This window comes from Mustela erminea, chromosome 1 (assembly GCF_009829155.1).
Source record: "Mustela erminea isolate mMusErm1 chromosome 1, mMusErm1.Pri, whole genome shotgun sequence".
NCBI classification, from domain to species: domain Eukaryota; kingdom Metazoa; phylum Chordata; class Mammalia; order Carnivora; family Mustelidae; genus Mustela; species Mustela erminea.
Genome location: NC_045614.1, coordinates 125,795,402 through 125,814,774, shown reverse-complemented (window position 1 = coordinate 125,814,774; position 19,373 = coordinate 125,795,402). Strand labels below are relative to the sequence as shown.

Below are 19,373 nucleotides of genomic sequence, written 5' to 3'. Positions count from 1 at the left end.
ATTTCTCCCAACTCCTTCTCAATATATCAGGTTAAGCAAGTTACATCTAAGTGAAAGATTTAGCAATATAATTAATAGTCTTTTATTAAATCTTAATAAAATCTTTTTGGTATACTGCCCAGAAACTAACTGAAGAATGATTATAACAACTGGATAACAAGTCCTTCAACAGTATAAGTTCTTTGATTACAACAAAATTCAAGAAGAAGTGTCCAATGGAGTTGTTAGCTGATTTTAAAGCTTATTTTTATTAAAAAAATGAAACATTTTTATGATTGATTTTTATGTGTTTTTTGTATATGATTTGGAAATACTTTATGGAATGAATATTCCATTCCTAGAGTATTATTTACGAAAATAAATTTTTTTAGAAGATTTTATTTATTTATTGGAGAGAGAGTACGAGCTGGGGGGAGGGGTAGAGAGAAGGAGAAACAGACTCCCTGCTGAGCAGGGAGCACAATGTGGGACTCCATCTTAGGGCCCTGGGATCATGACCTGAACTGGAGACTTAAATTTCTTTTAAGATTTTATTTATTTATTTGGCAGACAGAGATCACAAGTAGGCAGAGAGGCAGGCAGAGAGAGAGGAGAAAGCAGGCTCCCCGCTGAGCAGAAAGCCCAATGCGGGGCTCAATCCCAGGACCCTGGGACCATGACCCAAGCCGAAGGCAGAGACTTTAACCCACTGAGCCACCCAGGTGCTCCCGAAGATAGACTTTTAACTGACTGAGCCACCCAGGTGGCCAAAAATAAAATTTTTTAATATATCTGTAATGATACAGTGTAATAATAGAATTTATGCTGAATACTCTTTAACAGTAAAAAATATCCATCCATTAATATTTTAATTGATTGAAAAGTAAATAACTCACGCTTCTTATTGAGATGAAATTTAAAATAATGACTTTAAAAATTAATAATTCTATCAAAATCTGCAATACAAATTTTTTTCATTTGTGTACTACTAATAATCATAAATGCTAACTCAGTCCAGAAAACAGTGTTAAACATTTTGACCTTTTTGAATGAGACATTTTTAAACAAAAATATTCAAATTATAGATAGTCTTGTTGCAGAAACTTAGAATGATCAAAGAATTGTTTTAAAGCATTTAAATTTGTTTTTTGGGATAAAATTCCTTGGGGGAAATGAGAAGGAAATAGGAGAATAAAGAATGCGGTAAAATTTCCAACTGCTAATATATATGTATATATATCTCTATTTACATATATTTTAATGGTTGCATTAACAAATAGCAATTAACAAATTAAATAGTAATTAACAAATTACTATTGTATTTAAATTCCATTGGGTAAATAGAGCACAACAATTTTTAAATATCATCATATGCTATCGTTTTAAAAATCACACCTTTTGCAGCTAAACAAAAATTGTAAAGGTCAACTTAAAAACCACTACAGTTTTTTTTCTATTTTCTCTTTCATGCTGTAACTATTTGTTTTAAACTTTTATCCCTTTTATGAGAATGCAAGGGATTGAGCATATAGACAATGTTTTCTAAGTTTCGTGTCTTTCACAAAATTTTAACAAAGTATCTTATTCACAGTGGGAGCTCAACTAAACATTTACTGAAGAAATTATTTTTATTTTATCAAAGTGAGTCAGTTGTTCTTACCTAGACTTCAGGTTAGTTTTTCCTACTCTTGATAATCAAAACAACTGCCTAATGGAAATAAAATTTGAATTTAAAAAGTAACTCATGTGTTATCTTTAAAATGAGAATAGGAACAATACCATAAGAAAGAAACAAGGATATGCTACAGTAATCCAATATTAATTTTCTTAAATGTGGTTATTTTTTATATAAAATAAAGCAACACTTAAGCATTCAGAAATGTATTTATTGACATAAAACTATAGTGTATATATATCCCTAACTAAAACCAGTCTTTTCTTAATGATTCTTTCTAATGTACACCAATTTAGAAAGCAGTAAAAAACACCAGCAGATGGCTCAGAGTGGCTGGCAACAAATCTTTTCTTCTCAGGTCACTGATAGAATTGTAATGAAAAATTATATATTCTTTTATACTTTACTCAGCATCTCTGCTTAGGTCACTGTAAGAACAAGATATTGCCTAACATTGCCTTATTTGCTGCATATGCTGTAATCCAGCAAGAAGTAGCTTATGCACGCACACTGGTTTACATGTATATAATACTTCTGCAGTTTTTGAGGATTATCAAGAAGGTTTGGTCTTTTTCTGTGATTATAACTTGTTGAATTGCATTTAAATATACAGCATTTTACTTGTACTTAGTATTATTTCAAGAAATATAGAAACCTTTTAAAAAATAACTTAGGTAAAAACAAACTTTAAAAATAAAATAAAAACTCATAATCAACTTGGAAATGTCAAGTTTGGGTTTAAGAATTAGATAGCCTAAAATCCCTGTTATTTTTTTACCATTCCTTTGTCATTGTGAAATTGTTGCTTGAAATAAGAAAATGTTATCTTGAATTTACAGAATTTCTTGTACTCAAAAGAAATTTGGAAAAAAATTTAAAAAATTCAAAAAGAAAAGAAAAATTTGGAACTGTCAATATATATGACAAACTTTTATTTTAGCAGTATCTTTGTGAATACTAATTCTAGGTAACATTTACTAAGCACCTCCTTTTATACCAGGAACTCTTCTTAGCACTTTACATTTAATCCTTACAACTCTCTGAGGTAGTTAATATTATTGTGCCTGTTTTACAAGGTCCTCAAATCAAGTTTCATGGATGGCAAAAAGCACACATGGGGACATTCATATCCTGGTCTTCCTGAACTGCTTATTAGACTGTGAGCTCCTTGAGGAAGAAGGGGGCAGAGTCTTAGCGTATCTCAGTGCCATCACATTGCTGATTGCATAGAGGAGAAAGATCTTCTCTTCATTGAGAAGATCCTTTCACTGGTATCATGACAGTGGGCAATAGCTAGGTGTAGCAGGTGAGTGACCAGACCAAGAATTGTAATCATGCATTGAATAAGCTAAGAAAAATCATATTGTTAGGACATTTGAGTATGAAAAGACTTCCACAAAAATAATAGAGTACTATGCAAATTAATTATTCAAACTCACATCTGATTTCCCTACAATTGTATCTAATTAACCAGTGCCAATTTTATTATTTATTATGATTCATCCAGTTGAAGACCAGGGAGTTTCTATTATGTTAAGATAGTTCCTTTGTCTTATAAAGCTTTAACAGTTTCTTACTTCACCTTAAGGTTTCTTTTCAACTCATTTGTATCTCTGCAAGGAAAAAAATATGGAATGGAAACAATGTAAATGGTTTCAATTTCTCTGAGGCATTAAACTCCAGGCTATGAATTTCTGGTGTTTACACGTTAGTTGAAATAAATAGTTAGAACTTGAAAGTGGTCTTTTGGGTTCCTTATTTAAACTTTTACTACTTTATTTTCTTAGTAAATGAGATTGGAAATAGCAATTTGATTAAATCACATTCATCACCTATAAAAATGTTAAACTTCTTTATCTTTTAACTTTGGGCTTCTCAAGGACCACAAGCATCCTGAAGAAGAGGACAAGAGTCACACAGGAGCCATTCTCCTGCTCTTGTCCATTCACAGTCCCCACAATTTTTCTAGAGTTCACAAGCTGGCACAAAAGTCTTTTGAACTATTTAAACTCACTTTAACTGTGTCCTGAGTCCTAAGTAACAATAATTTATTCCAAATTGATCCAAAGGAAATAAAAAGCAAAGTGAAAAGAAATCATTTTATGTTGTCTGGACTGCCAAATTATAGAAAGGTAAAACACTCTGGGGGGAAAAAAAACAAGTGTTCAGCATTTTTTTCCCCTTCCGCACATAGAAAGTACTTTTTAAAAAGTACCTTCCTTTTATCCACATTAAAGCAAACATAAAAAGGATGGACTCTGCTCCACTATGTGGGGAAAATAGCCTGGAGATACTTTAGCTCCCTGCTAAGCCTTTGGTATCCATCAGAATGTATTTCCATAGTTGTAAATTGACTATAAGTGAAAGTCTGTTAAATCATCTGTGCATTTCCAATTTGCCTAATAGGTAAAAGCACTTAGAACAGTGCCTGGCACATAGGACACAGGAAATGTTAGCAATAGCAATAGGACGGCTTAGATAGCATCCATATACTGCCATGACAAAGAAGGAACATCAAAGGGAATGACTATCTAACCAGAAAAATTAATAGGGATTTTGATCAAGTCTGAAATTGAGCATTCATGAAGTTTTCAGGAACCCATCTTTGGGATTTCTGGCATCCTACTCTTTCAATTTGTCTTGAAACACAAAATAGATAATGTGTTTTAACAAACAGAGCAATCCTTGATTTCAGATTTCCCTCAGACTGCTCTAACTTATTGAGGGTTTGAGGAGATATAAAAATGCCCAGCTTAATCACTGATTAAATGTATTTTATAAAAAATACAGCTGAGGAAACCAGGCTGTGCTCAGTTTAAAAGCAAACTAAAATAGAGCTCAGAGGACTGAACTAGCAAGGAATTAGCATATGTTTATAATAGATATTAATATTAACAAGCTATATGACTAGATAGATATTATAATAGATATTATAGAATAGATATTATAATAGATATTAATATTAACAAGCTATATGACTGGTAAAAATCTTTTCAGTATTTAATCTTATAAGAATTATTTGGTCATCAAGCAAAGGAACTAATTTTTTTTCTGAGTCCCAGAAGATTTGGTAAGCCTACCAAAAACAAAAGTTTTTCTTTATGAACATATATTAATATACTCAATAAACCATTCCACGTGAAAAGACAGAAAAAAATAAAATTTTAAACAAAATAAAAATTCTAATAAAGAAAAGGCTAAGTGGGAGAAAATAGAAAATTTATCAATTTTAACATGGACCTTATTACCACTAGCCAAAGCTCCTTTAGTATGAGGTCTGTGGGTAAGAAAATGCAAACATAATCATATTCAAATATGTAAATGAGCTGCAGCTTCAGGTTTCCAGTCACGTGCTTAATGAAGCAATAACATGATACATTGGAACTGCTTTCATTTCAGGAGAACCTCATTATAAAGAATAGAGCTCGAACACTATAATGTACTTGCTCTTTGGTGTAGTAAAATAAGCTAGACTTTTTGGTTCATTTAATTATAGAATCTTACTATCAAAAATAGATGCTCTAACTTAAAAAAAAATACTTTCTTTGGTAATTTTTGATGACATTTCTGAGAAGAGCCCATAAAAGCTCTCTAAAAAATAAAACAATTCTTTAAGACATAGATATAAGATTCTCAAAGAATCATCAATTAAAAACACACAACTTTCTTCCTGTTTCTGTTCTTGTCAAAAAAGCAGGTTATCTTTACACAGTCTCTGTAGCTCCAAGGAATTCCATTTCCACAGCAGCTTTTGGCACTTTAGCTGAGCTACTCTTCTTTCGGAATTCTGCTGCAATTTCCTCAAAGGACTTTCCTTTGGTTTCTGGGACTTTGAAAAATGTAAACAGAGTAAAGGCCAGGACCACTCCAGCAAAGAGGAAAAACACATAAGGTCCACAGAACTTCTGCATAGAGAACAAACAGAGTTCCAATTAGCAGCTGTTCTACTCCATCTCTACTCAGCAAATTTGCACAATAATAGACTGCTTACCGCAATGTATTGGAAACACAGAGCTACAATGAAATTGCACGTCCAGTTGCTAAATGCAGCTATTGCTAAAGCAGCAGGCCGTGGTCCTTGACTGAAGAACTCTGCCACCATGAACCAGGGGATGGGGCCAGGCCCAATCTCGAAGAAACTGACGAAGAGGAAAATGGCTACCATGCTCACATAACTCATCCAAGCCAGCTTATCCTGAGGAAAAAACAAAACGAAAATAGAAGTGGAGTTGAAACTATTGGCTGCTGCTTCTTTTAGCTAAGTAGGCTCACTGAGTTCAGAAGTGACATAGCTCTGTTCTTGATATGTTTATGTGTAAAGAACTACAAATTATTCTTGTTTGAGACAAGTTTATTCAAGTCTGAGTTATGCTTTTAAATGTTTTGAACTCTGTTAGAGGAAATCCTCTGGATTAGATTTTATATGATTCTCAGTCTTTTCCTGTGATAGAAGCAAGGCAAGAATCTAAAGACCTTTGCTCCTATTCATACCAAGATTGCTAGACAGGATGCATTACCCTCCATGAAGTAGTGGACGAAGATGCTGGGTTGGCAAAGGCCTGGTACTTGTCCTAGGTCACATAGGTAGCCAAATGACAGAGCCAGTGTTAGAACATGAGCAGGGCTGACCCCAGAGACTATGCTCTGACCGTTTTGCAACACTGCCTCCCTTGGCAACAAGTGCAGTTTACTTTGTGAAAATAAAGTCTTTAAACCCCAAAAGCTAGTTCCCCTTTTCTTTGCATTTCTCCCTTGTATTCTATGCTATTCCTCTGGGTTTATGTCATAAGTCAAACTCATTGTTTTTTAAGATTTTATTTATTTATTTGTCAGAGAGACAGAGAGAGCATGTGCACAGAGGGGGAGCAGCAGGCAGAGGGAGAAGCAGGCTCCCCACTGAGCAAGGAGCTCAAGGGACTCAATCCCAGGACCCGGGATCATGATCTGAGCTGAAGGCAGATGCACAACCAACTGAGCCTCCCAGATGTCCCTCAAATGTTTTTACTTACAGAGCCTGGAGCACAGTAGGGCTATCATGTGGTAACCAAATACCTCAGTGCAAAAATCTACACTTACCAGTAGTATAAGTCCCAGGGACATGAAGATGGCACAGACAAACATCCCACTCATTCCTATTAGAAACAGAGAGCGTCGCCCTGCCTTCTCCACAAGGAATACCTGAGAAAGTTTTAAAAATATACTGACTTAAATAGTTTTTACTGCCAAAGAGGTCATTTTAATTTATACAGCTGGAAGGAGGCAGTTCTATAAGCCCATTTTACAGATGTGGAACTGAGTTGGGGGGTGACTCTTACCTCAGGTGGCAGAACTGATCTCAGTGATAATTAAAATATACCTGCTTCAATTAGTCACAATCATTTGAACAGGCCATTCTGAAAGAACCATAACCTTACCATCACTCTACAATTATTACTTGAGAACAATATTAGAGCCTGTACATCTCAGGTATCTTTCAGTAGATTTCTTAAACATTTAAAATGGCTCTACATAAAAAAGGACATTAATTTATCTTTTGATAATTATCCTATTATAAGTACAATGTTTTGTGCACTGCAGAAAACCTACACCTGAAATAGTATAACTGTTGGGTTGTCAGTCATTCTCATCCAACTTTCTAATTGCTAATACAGTCAAATTACAACCACTCACCTGGCAACTTACAGAATTTATCACTTTACCAAATAGATCTGCATTTTTCTGGTGTTTCTAAATGTATTTGGTGCTGGAAGTGAATTATCCATTTGAAAAGATAAGACTTTAAAGCAAAAGCTTAAAGTGCTTTCTTATCCTAATTTAGGAGATATGTCATTGATGCCTTTGGGTCTGTGGACCTTTGCATTAATGGTTAACATTTATGACTAGCCAAGACCAATATTTGTTAAATAGACTCTTCTTACTTGATCCTTGGGATACTGCCAGGGTTGGTGAATCACACACAGAAATTATCTGTCATAATTTCTCACTTCAATGAGTAAATTGGCTTGGCTCATAAATCTATCAGTAAATCAAGAGCAATCTAATACCCTTGAGCTTTGCCTCTGAGAATATCTGAAACATTTGTTTTCCGCTATAATGAAAGCCCCTTTCATTTCAGAGACAATACATATTTGGTTTCAGATCACTTCAGGATGATGAACCAACAGCCCACACTTACTATTGAGAAGGTAGTATGAAAAACACCTCTTGCCCAAGTTCATAACATTTCGTTATATAATTTGTAAGTATGACTTTCAAAGTTGACTTGATGACACCATGTCAAGCTATCAAGAAAATAGAAGCATTTCTTCAGGAATGAGGGATTTTACTGTTTCCTCTGTTTCTGAATAATTTTTACTAATAGGATAATACATTCTAAACTTACTCCTTGAGGGTGGAGATGTCTGCCTGACCAGAACCCTTGTCTTTGCCCAAGACATATGTATCACACAGATTCTGGATGCCACTGCTTCTTCTCTAGACCCATCTGTGTCCCTGTTCCCTCCATGTTTCTTCCTGTTTTGTTTTCTCTTAAGTTTACAGGCCCTCTTCTACTGGCCCATTAGTGTGGAAGAAAATGTGGAATGTGGAAACATAATTCAGCATGGAGTTAGGAAAGTCTTTCTTTTCCCAAATACTCATTCAGAAAAAAAATTGATTATGTCCCTTCCAAGTTGGTGAAACATTAATATCTTATCAGTGCATATTCCTATTTGTGTGTCTTTATTGGAAAGGCTACACAGAATTCAATAACATTGGTAATTTAGAGGAGAGGAATTGGGGGATCAAAGGACTATCCTTTTTGTACTTTTTGATCCTTAAAACAAACTTTTCAAAAATAAATGTAATTAAAAATTTTAAATGTTATCTATAGCCCTGGAGGGTTAGACAGATGATTAGAGGTGATTTAAAAAATGTCACTCATCTGTTCAAAAACTTTCATAGAATTAAAGGATAAACTCTAAAAGCGCATATTTAAAATAATCAAGAAACTTTTTGAAACAACTCCTATTCTAGCTGGGTTGGGGGGAGGGGGGGCAAAAATGAAATTCTGTATATGAATTCTGAATGCCTATAAATGCCTTTATAGGCATTTGCGATTTGGTTTACCCAATTTCGACAACTTGTAGTTTTACATACCAAATCCTGTTACATATAAAATGTTTTAAGCATAATCTCCATATTAGAAAAATATGTTGAAGTAGGATTTGTAAAAAATATATCTCAGGAGACAAAAGAATGTGAGTAGATTACATCCCAGTAGCAGGCCTTCATCGATTTTGAGTGGCCTTTTGGCTTGAACAGGCATTATCTCTAAAGCGCGCCTACAGAACTCCTGGTGTTCCCTTGTTATCTGTTCTCCCTCCTCTTTCCAAGGTCCAGCACTGTTTAGTGTAGTCTGGACAAATCTGCTTTTTGATCTAGGTAGCTAGGCTGTAATTTATTGACCACCCTAAGGTAATAGTTAAAAGTCCATCTGCAGAGAATGAAAAACAAGTGACTAAAGTATATTGAATATAACATGGTGACCAATATTGGAAAGCACAAGCTTTTTGGATATCTTGTATTCAAAGATAAAAATAAGCCCAATATTCTTCATTTTTAGAGTGAATTACGTGAGTTGGGAAATTTTAGGGGTTTTTTGTTGTTTGTTTACTATTCTTAGATTGTTAATCTGTTCTTAGATTATTTATGTTAAATATTATTGTCAAGATACTGAATCATTCATTGTATAAGGTATTCGGTCTTGAGAAGACTATGTGACCTTTCTTCTTGTCAGAAAAAAAATAACATTTCAAAAGTAATAACATTTCAAGTTATACCACTTCCACTCCATCTGTTATAATATCACACACATTTTTATGCATCACCAGAAGTTATGGCCTTCTGAGCTATCTGGAAGCTCTCTCCATTAACCTAATATCGTAAGAATTTGCTGAGTCTGTTTAACCGTGTTACAGGCATAGATATGTTACAGAGGGCCTTATTTTTTTAAAGCGTTTTTACCAAGACATCAGGATAAAAAAAGAATTTCAACCATGGAAAGAGAAGAACCTAGGTAGAAGACCCAATATTGATAGAAATGACACATCACCTGATCCCAACAGATGTAAGTACAGAGCAAAGGAAAAGGAATCCAGCTATTTACACAAGGAAGAAGTCCTCTGTGCCCCAAGTCAGTTATTAATTCACAAATGAGTGACTAAATGGCATCCCAGCAAATGGGGACAAGCAGTGATCCATCTGTTCAGCTATGCTTAGTAGTATATTTGCATATAGGACTCTTCCCATGACCCACTTGGTTCTATACACCCAATACACATGAGCCATTAATTGCTGGTTGCTTTTAGATCACAAGGTGCCTCCCTCCGCCATTTCTGAACTGAGGAACAAGTGCATATTTATCTGGGGTATAAACTCACAGAGAGAGCAGTGAAAACCATGTTGATGGCACCAACTCCAATGGTTGCATAAACAGGTTGGCTGATTCCAGCTGTCTGAAAAATGCTGGTTGAGTAGTAAAAGATCTGTAAAGTAATAACAATTTAGCTTTAATCAAGAATCCTAGCACTGATAGCTTGAAAGCAAGAAATATTTTAAGTTGTTTATTTTTAGTAGTTCTATGGAGCCATGGTCCCTAGAACACCCTAAACATTTTATCTGTCCTTTCCTTCCAGGCAGTGAGAAACCACTGTCAACCTTTAGTGTTTGAAACTTCTGATTCCTTGAAGTTCTCCTTAAATTTAGCTGAAAACTCTGAATTTGCATTATCTTGATATATATTTTTTAATTTTTAAACTCTTGTTAAGGTGTAAAATACATACAAAAAAGTACACAAAACATAAGTATACAGATTATTTTTCACAAACTGAACACACCTGTGCAAATAGCACACAGATCAAGAAATAAATCATTCCCAGTCTTCCAGAACCCCCCAGAATATCTCCCTATTTTTCCAAGGAAGCTCTTCAACTTCTAACATCATGACAAATTTTTCCTAATTTTGTACTTGCTATAAATGGAACCACACAGTGTGAATTATTTGGTACCTAGTTTCAACATTACCTTTGCAAGAATTATCCATATAGTTGTGTGTATTTGTACGCTGTTCAATATCATTGCTTAATATTTTTTATTAATAAACCCCTATTTATTATCCAGTCTACTACTGATGGGTATTTAGGTAGTTGTCATTTGGGTGAATATGAATGCTGCTGTTAAGAACACTCTAGTACAATCCTTGTGGTGAAATATGTACACATTTGCATCTAGGAATAGAATTATTAGACCATAGTGTATTTATATGCTCAGCTTTGAAAGATACTGATGAATGGTTTTCCAGAAAAGTTGGGTCAATTGACACTCTCACCAGTGTGTATAGGAATTCTGGTTGTTATTGCTTTTAATCCAAAAATTTGCACTAATCTCAGCGGACATGGAGAAATCCTCAAATCTCTCTAATAGCCTTTATTATTAATTGTGTTTTTACATTTATAATGTTTTTAAAGATTTTATTTATTTATTTGACAGACAGATCACAAGTAGGCAGAGAGAGAGGAGGAAGCAGGCTCCCCACTGACCAGAGAGCCCAATGTGGGGCTCGATCCCAGGACCCTGGGACCATGACCTAAGCCGAAGGCAGAGTCTTAACCCACTGAACCACCCAGGCACCCTATAATGGTCTTTTTAAGGCCATTCTGTCATCCTTTCTCATTCCTTCCCTATTTAACATGTCCTGTGCTGGCATCTCTTCGTGCAGATAGGGCTAATGGAGAAGGACTGTACAGATTGTGCTCAGTGAAGAGTAGCTTATAGCACACTGCACACTGTCCTGCATTTTTAGGCTGCCCCACAGCCTCAGTTCAACATTTCCTGGATTCCTCTAAGTCAGGAACTGCGATAGGAGCTAAAGCAGGGAGGTTCAGAATGACTAAGTATTGTTCTTTTGGATACACAGGCAGAGCTGGAAAAAGGATACATATTTGGTCTCCAAACCCTGAAGTTACATAGAGTGTTAGATTAAGAGGGATATCAAGGACCCATTAAAGGAGGATAGAGATGACAGGAGAGAGTATTCAGCTTGTTGAGTGAGGTTCAGGTCTCCTTTTGTTTCAACAGGTAAGAATTACATTCTTTACCTCTCCCAAGGCTCTGCCCATCCACAAGTCACCCCCTTATGGATCTGTGATTAGCTCATAATAGAGGAAGCCAAAACCATATTTTTAACAGCAGTAAAAGAGGGTAAGTGATTTTTAAAATCTAGTATTTTTTTTTTAGCAAATGTTTATTTTTTTTCTTCTTATAGCTAATTGCTAGTAGTACAGTTTTAGTCTGTGTAATGCAATGATTTCAGTTCACAACCTAAAAGCTAGTGAAAGCATACATTCAGTATGGTTTTCAATCATGTCTTATCTATTGCCCTTACTCCAGTGTCATGCCAGTTCTATTATTTCTTTTGTATGCTGGCTCTCCAAATAGAGTGAAAGTGTCTTGCATGGCAGGAAACTTCTTTGCAGCTAACTATTTGGTGTTATTTATTTCTTTATTTATTTTCAAGTAGGCTTCACATCCAGTGCAGGGCTCAACGCAGAACTCAATCCAGAACCCACAGCCCCAAGATCAAGATCATGAGTCTGATGCTCAACCAACTGAGCCATCTAGGCGCCCTGGTATACTTTATTTACATAGGTAAAACAGGGTAGGTGCCTGGGTGGCTCAGTAGGTTAAGTGTCTGCCTTCAGCTCAGGTCATGATCCCAGGGTCCTGGGATTGAGCCGCACGTCAGGCTCCCTGCTCAGCGGGAAGGCTGCTTGTCCCTCTCCCTCTGCACCCCCATGCTCGCTCGCTCTCTCAAATAAATAAATAAAATCTTTAAAAAATAATAATGATACATAGATGGAGGGAACTATGGACTAAATGCTAAATTTGCTAGTCAACTCTAGAAGTCCCCTGTAATTTAGGGTGTTTTGGAGGCATAATTATTCTCATTTTCCCTCTTTTGAATTAATTATAATTTTTGCTTATTACCTTCCATCTTAATAGACACACAGTACCATTGATTATTGACATTTTTAAAAATTCTAATCCAATTTTAGAAAGCAGATGCGGCAAAACAAAATTAATGCTCAATATGTTTTTTGTAGTAAAACATGATGTCAACATTTTTAAATGCCTTTTAGCTATTTAATTTATGCCCCTTTCTTCCCCTATTTTAGGGGGTTAGAAAGTATTCTTAAACTTACCCCATTGATTCCAGAAAATTGCTGAGCCATGTGCAGCATCAGTGCTACTAGAATAGGCTGTCGGTAGCTGGAATTGGTGAAGAGCTGAATTATGGAGACTTTCTGTTCACTGGATGCTTCTTCTTTTTCTTTTCTCATCTCAGTGATGTCTTTGGTGACATCAACACCTCCTCTGAGTCTTTTCAAGCCTGCCCACAAATTGATCAAGTCGACACAACTCAGGTCAAAACAAAAGTAAATTTATTTTTGTTATGTTAATGAAAGAGCTGTAGTTCAGCAAAGCCCTTTCTATTGCTTTACAGCAGGAGTGTTGCAATTCTTTTTGTAAAATTAGATCCTGTTTTTAAATTTTGAGAAAAACATTTGACTTATATCTAGTGACAAAGAAAACTCTGATCTTTGTTATCATAGAAGAATGATGCATGTAAAAGTCTTTTAGAAGCCTCTGGTTGAGTCCAATACCCTGCATGTGGGTTTCCCATTTGGGCTCAAGTGTTTATGGGTTTGAAATGGCATGTGTGAGTCATATTGAAGTGATCTTGCACATTCTTTTTACATGTAATCATTGGCTTCATTTAGAAAGTGCTCGTACCAACTTGACCAGTAAACATTCATGCACACTGTTTTTCATTAGCTGATAGTTCCAAAACAATAGGAAGAAAAAAGAACATCCACAGACTTACTTTTCTTTGCTTTGACTTCTTCATCCAACTTGATGTAAAGGTACCTGGGACTTTCTGGACAGAAGAAGAGCAACAGAGACTGGATGATGGCTCGCACAGCAGACAAACCAAGAAGGATATGCCATCGCTCATGATTGCCCAGGATAAAGTTGAGGCCAACAATCTGAAAAGGCAGGGAGGAAGCATGGCAACTGCACAACACTTAAGGTCTGCCTTCTGTAACCGTTGTTGAAAGTTATTTAATAGTGAAACCATTTGTTGAAAGCTATTTAATAGTAATCCCTGACAACTTTGACTCAAGTATGCCCAAAGCAGAAACTATTACTAGTGTGTCTTACTTCACTAAATTCAGGACCATGTGTTTTACAAAGAGTTCACCAAGGTTTATTTTCATTAACTTATATGGGTCATTTAGGATGGGAAACAACCAAACTTTTAAGAACACATTTAAAACCTAAAGCAACAACAAAAATCATGTGTAACTTTAGACCCTAAAATTTTCTTCTTCAATTACCCAGAAAAATAAAATGGGATTACATAAATAGAACAATTATTTTAGTGAGAACCAGATTTATAGTCCTTATTGCAGTGGCTTACCCTTTGGATAATCCTAGGTTAGGGGTCCTGAGGACTCTGAGTCCTTGGGATAGAAGAGAAGGATAGAGCCAGCTGAACAAAAAATTGCTATGGTAGTCATATACATATTAATTGTCTATGTAAGGTGCCCAGAACAAAGGAAATCCAAGCAGTCAAAAATGTGGTTTCCTATTTGAAAACTAAACAGAATAATTTAATTCTAGACTAGCTCCTGGAGTTCAAGACCTGGCATGTTGGGTCATCTCTATTGCCAGTCCTACCACAGATCCAAGGGGAGAAGTGAGGAGTGGAGCAGTAATAATATAGCTTTGAGCTAAAAAGCCTAAGTCTCTATAGCATTCCCATTCCCAATGGTGGAACTAGTTTTTTCCGCTGTGTCAATCTATCAGGGAGGGAGAAGCTGGATAAAATAGAGGATGGGTGAAGTAGGGAATAGGAGTTTTTACCTGACTAATAAGAATGCCCGTGACAATGGCCAGCTGGTGAAGTGTGCCAAGAGCACCCCTGAGTGTGGTTGGAGCAATTTCACCAATGTACATTGGAACCAAGCCTGAAATTAGTCCTGCATAAAACATGAACATAAATGTGAAAGTGCAGCCAGGACTATTTCAATAACAATAATTTGGTTCAAGTATAGCCAGTATCCTGATTAAAAGGACATTTCAGAGTCTGTTGGAAGGAAGACCCCTTGTCCCCAGTAATAGACACAGTTTATGCAAAGAATATTTGTTGATAAGACTTGATTGAAGTTTTAGCTAGATATAGGAATAGAAAGAAATTCCTTATTTAGTTAAAAACATTTAAAATCGACTCTCTACATCGTAATGCCTCAGACTGTCTTCAGAAAAGAGACTAAAGAATGCTTTAATAATATTCTTGGTCTAAACTCATGGTATTAAAGGAAGTTAGAACATATCTAAGCCAATCTCTTTACTTGATAGAGGTCAGAAACAGTTCATCCAAGATCATAGTACAATAGAGCTTTAGCATGAGAACTACAAGCCCTGAGTCTCCACAGTGTGGAAGTGCCTCAAGGTCACTGTTAAAGTGGTGAGGGAGGTGTGGACAGGTGAAGAGGTTAAGGAATTCAGGGGCTCTTACTTCAATTACTCTAACCAGAGCAACCCAGCTTCTTTAATCTCTCCTAACAGGGGGCTTCAGAAAAGACTTTGGTGCTTAAAGGAATACCAAAAAATTGAAAAGTTCTAGGCAATTCTGCCTTCTATAGCTTTTTTAAGCACAGATGTAATCAGTCATGTTGGAAATGGTGGAGTATCCAGCCATTTGCTGAGTGCATGAAATGGTCAGACACTATCAACAAGCAAGGTTGAATACAATGTTTAGCATTTTTTTAAAGAATTTTAAAATAAGACTTGTCAGAGTCTTCCTTTTAGACAGTTTGTCTATAAAATGGAAATGTATGGTTTTTGTGTAAAAGATGAATGTGGGAACTGTTTCAGTATGTTTTTAATGCTTTAAAATGTTCTTAATAGCTCACATGAACAGTTGCGTGATTGATATAGCATCTGAATTTTGGCTGACATTTATATGTGCCTCTAATGTAGGGTCTGTTGATCTTTTTTTTTTTTTTAAAGATTTTATTTATTTATTTGACAGAGAGAAATTACAAGTACACTGAGAGGCAGGCAGAGAGAGAGAGAGAAGGAAGCAGGCTCCCTGCTGAGCAGAAAGCCCTATGCGGGACTCGATCCCAGGACCCTGAGATCATGACCTGAGCCGAAGGCAGCGGCTTAACCCACTGAGCCACCCAGGCGCCCCTGGTCTGTTGATCTTAAAGAAAAAACACACTTATTTATCCCCTTTTCAGGCTGTACTCTCTGTGTATTACCTCCTATTGTATCTCAAGAACATAATAATGTAGATAAGATCACAGGTCTGAGTTCACACAAATTTAAAGTAAAAATGTATATACTATAATTTTTAGCAATTTTAATGCTCAGAACAGAACCAGGCATAATTTTAAAAGATTGTTGGGGAGTATGAATTACTTGGCTATGCTAGTGATAGGTTGCTCCACAATGTTTATAACATTTCTTTTCAATTTTCTCAAAAATATTTGTGTTTTTTTTTCATACTGTATTTTTTAAAATGGAGAGAGAAGAAAGAATCATGATTTGGACCTCCTTGATAGTGTTATTCTTTGCATTTTACAAAAGATCCAGTTAATATATCTAAACCCAGGCAGAGACAATGCCAGAATTAATTCATTCTGAGTCTAAATCTCTCCACGTGTTGGTTGCCTCTTCACCTTAATAAAGCGGTCCTCACTCTCAGCTATTTGTATTAACATGGAAAATAATGAAAAGAGACTTTTAATTAAGTTATTAACTTCTGGCCCTTTAGAATTTTGTTTCAAGGGATCATTGAAGACACAGAAGCTACAGTCTTTTCTCTTTGCAAGTAAAAACTATAAACATTTTATACATTGTTTGTGCTCTTGTACCCTCCCCTGGCCCCAGTGCTTTGAAAGACAGTTCTGTGATTTGGGACAGTGGGTTAAACCTTGGCTCCAAACCATCACAGTCAGGGCTTCACTGGCACTGAGAATCTAAAGATTTGGCCATCTTAGAGATTAGGTGATCCTCCCTTCGCTCAGACCTCTGCTGATTAAATTCGCTTCTGAAAGTTTGAAACTTCCAAAAGTTTGAAAAGCTATTTCTAAGAACTAGTGATTCCAGATACTCAGATGTTAGGTTCACAAGGAAGGGGAGCAATCCTTTGTCCATTATGAACTCTTCTACCAGCTGCTCCTGCCTGACTCCCTCTCCCTGAGGTCACACCACTGTAATGCTTCACCCAGCCATATCTGGAATCCATCCACTAAGGGAAGGAGAGACAGAGACCTAGGTGGCCAAGTAGGCCACAAGAGCCAAGTTGGAGGTTCTGGGTGTCGCAGTGTGCCACTGTCTTCAGCACAGCTGGAGCAATAGCAACAGCTAGCTTTTCTCGGCAGCTGACTGGAGGCAGATTCTGTGCTGAACGTTTTACATGCATTCTCACAAGGGCCCTACATTGTAGATACTATCTCCTTCATTTAACAGAGAAGGAAGCTATGAATTAAATAACTTACCTGTGATTATGCCACTAGAAATTGCCAGGAGCGAGAAGATAGTTTCATAACTCCCACTTACTGGTCGCAAACCTCCCTGACTCAGGACTTCAAGTTTATGCTATTGCCTTTCCCTTTTGTGATGCCATCTCTGGCTCAAAAACTTCCCTGCATGTTACCAATCTGCCTTTAAAATAATTTCCAGATGTGTGTGTGTGTGCGCGCGCGTGGGTGCGTGCATGACTTACCACAGTAGAGTCCTGATATGCTTCTTCCTGAAATTATAAGAATGTGAGATGGTCCCAGTTTTGAAAACCCCATCAGGAGAGCTCCAACTAATGAGAGAATGTTTGCTACCAACATGGCTTTGATTCTGAAAGTTTAAAAAGCAAGGATTACAAATTCAGCATCAAAACTTGACAAAATTATTTGCTCTCAGAGTACGCTAAGATATTTACTTAAGAGCAGTTATTTTAATTTTGCTGAGAAAGTTAGCTGGGGAATTTTAAACCATAATTGCTAGTTTGACTTATCTGTGGACTAAAGCTTTACCAGTAAGTAATGTTTATAATGAGAAAATCCGAGTTTCATGCATGTGATCTCCACATTTTAATAGAGATGATTCAACTGTACTGATGACTGGTTTGATTTAAGATAACCCTTCTGAAACTTTTTCAAACAGTTAACTAATTAAGTTTTCTACAAGTGGATTGTTTTAAGTGATAATTGCCTGGTGATAGCTACATTCAACACTTTAGTTGCAACCTATGACATCCTCTTTCTTTCTCCTCTTTCTTCCTTCTCTTCTCTTTTCATTTCTCTTATTTTCACCTTCCCTCCTTTTTTCCTCCCTTCCTTCCTTTCCTCGCCTTCCTCCCTCCTTCTCTTTCTTTCTTTCTTAATGACACAGGTTTTTAGCTGATAATGTATAATGTATTATTTGCACATAGCACATATGATGTAAGAGCTTCCAAAGTTAAATTTCTTTTAATATGAATTGTTTGGAAGTAAATTAAAATATTCTTTTACTTTAAGCCTTATCAAAGAGAGTACTCTTATTTTAGCATTGTGTGTCATATTTCCAGAACCTATAAATTAATGTCAGCCAATGTAAAATATGTAATAAAGCTGACAGTAGCAACAAAAACATCATTTTCAAAATTAGTCATGTGAAAATTAACAATATTTGCAGATATCTGATACTTTCATTCCTATTCAATGGGAAAGTGGGGTGCAAAAACCTTCTTTAAAATTCAATAGATGAAAGAAAAAATGAAACAAGATGGGATCAGGAGGGAGACAAACCATAAGAGACTCTTAATCTCACAAAACAAACTGAGGGTTGCTGGGGGGTGGGGAGTAGGGATAGAGTGGCGGGTCATGGACATTGGGGAGGGTCTGTGCTATGGTGAGTGCCATGAAATGTGTAAGCCTGATGATTCACAGACCTGTACCCCTGGGGCAAATAATACATTATACGTTAATAAAAAATAATTTTAAAAGTTTAATATATGTTAATAAAAAATAACTTTAAAAGTTTAATGATGATGATAAGGCCAATAAAAGAATTTGAATGGACAGGTATAGAAGTATTTGTGCCACAGAAAAGTGTAAGGATCTTTTAATATTCTGTGCCAATGTTTCAAACTTAAATAGCAGAGCTTTTTCTAAGCATGTATCTTTAATACCAGATAGATTTTTTTTTTTTCTGGAGAGTAAAATTATGTGCCTTATATTACAAAGATTACTCAACAGATATGATAGGCTTAATAATATCCCCTAAGAGTCCACATCCTAATCCTCAGACTCTGATAAATATTGCTTTATATAATAAAAAGGTTTTTACAGATGTGATCAAATTAATGGTATTGAGGTATTGATAATCCAAGAGATTATCTTGGATTATCCATCCAATGATGGACTCACAAGTATTCTTATAAGAGGAGGGCAAAAGAGAAGATAATGTAATGTGAGAAGTATGATTGGAGTAATGTGTATTGCAGATTGAATGAGGTCCACAAGCCAGGCAATATGGTGACCACTGGAAGCTGGAAAAGGGCCAGAAAAAAGGAAACTGGAAATGGGTTCTTCTCAGAAGCTGCAGCAGGAGCCAGCCCTGCTGACACCTT

The 19,373-nt window shown here is 36.0% G+C and overlaps 1 protein-coding gene and 1 long non-coding RNA gene across 3 annotated transcripts in view; one reads left to right on the top strand and one right to left on the bottom strand.

The window, feature by feature from the left end:
• The window catches only part of LOC116589460, a 54,212-nt gene extending 40,511 nt beyond the window's left edge, over positions 1-13,701 (top strand). For both annotated transcript variants that reach the window (XR_004285291.1, XR_004285292.1), the window contains exon 3: positions 13,618-13,701. This is a non-coding gene — a long non-coding RNA (uncharacterized LOC116589460). The remainder of the gene's footprint in view (positions 1-13,617) is intronic.
• SLC2A2 (solute carrier family 2 member 2) overlaps positions 1,783-19,373 on the bottom strand; it is a 31,972-nt gene continuing 14,381 nt past the window's right edge. The window contains exons 4-11 of the mRNA XM_032341380.1: positions 17,493-17,617; positions 14,621-14,736; positions 13,578-13,740; positions 12,895-13,082; positions 10,075-10,179; positions 6,731-6,832; positions 5,646-5,849; positions 1,783-5,559 (exon numbers count right to left, since the gene is read on the bottom strand). Coding sequence (XP_032197271.1) covers positions 5,359-5,559; positions 5,646-5,849; positions 6,731-6,832; positions 10,075-10,179; positions 12,895-13,082; positions 13,578-13,740; positions 14,621-14,736; positions 17,493-17,617 — 1,204 coding nt within the window. The 3' untranslated portion in view covers positions 1,783-5,358. The remainder of the gene's footprint in view (positions 5,560-5,645; positions 5,850-6,730; positions 6,833-10,074; positions 10,180-12,894; positions 13,083-13,577; positions 13,741-14,620; positions 14,737-17,492; positions 17,618-19,373) is intronic.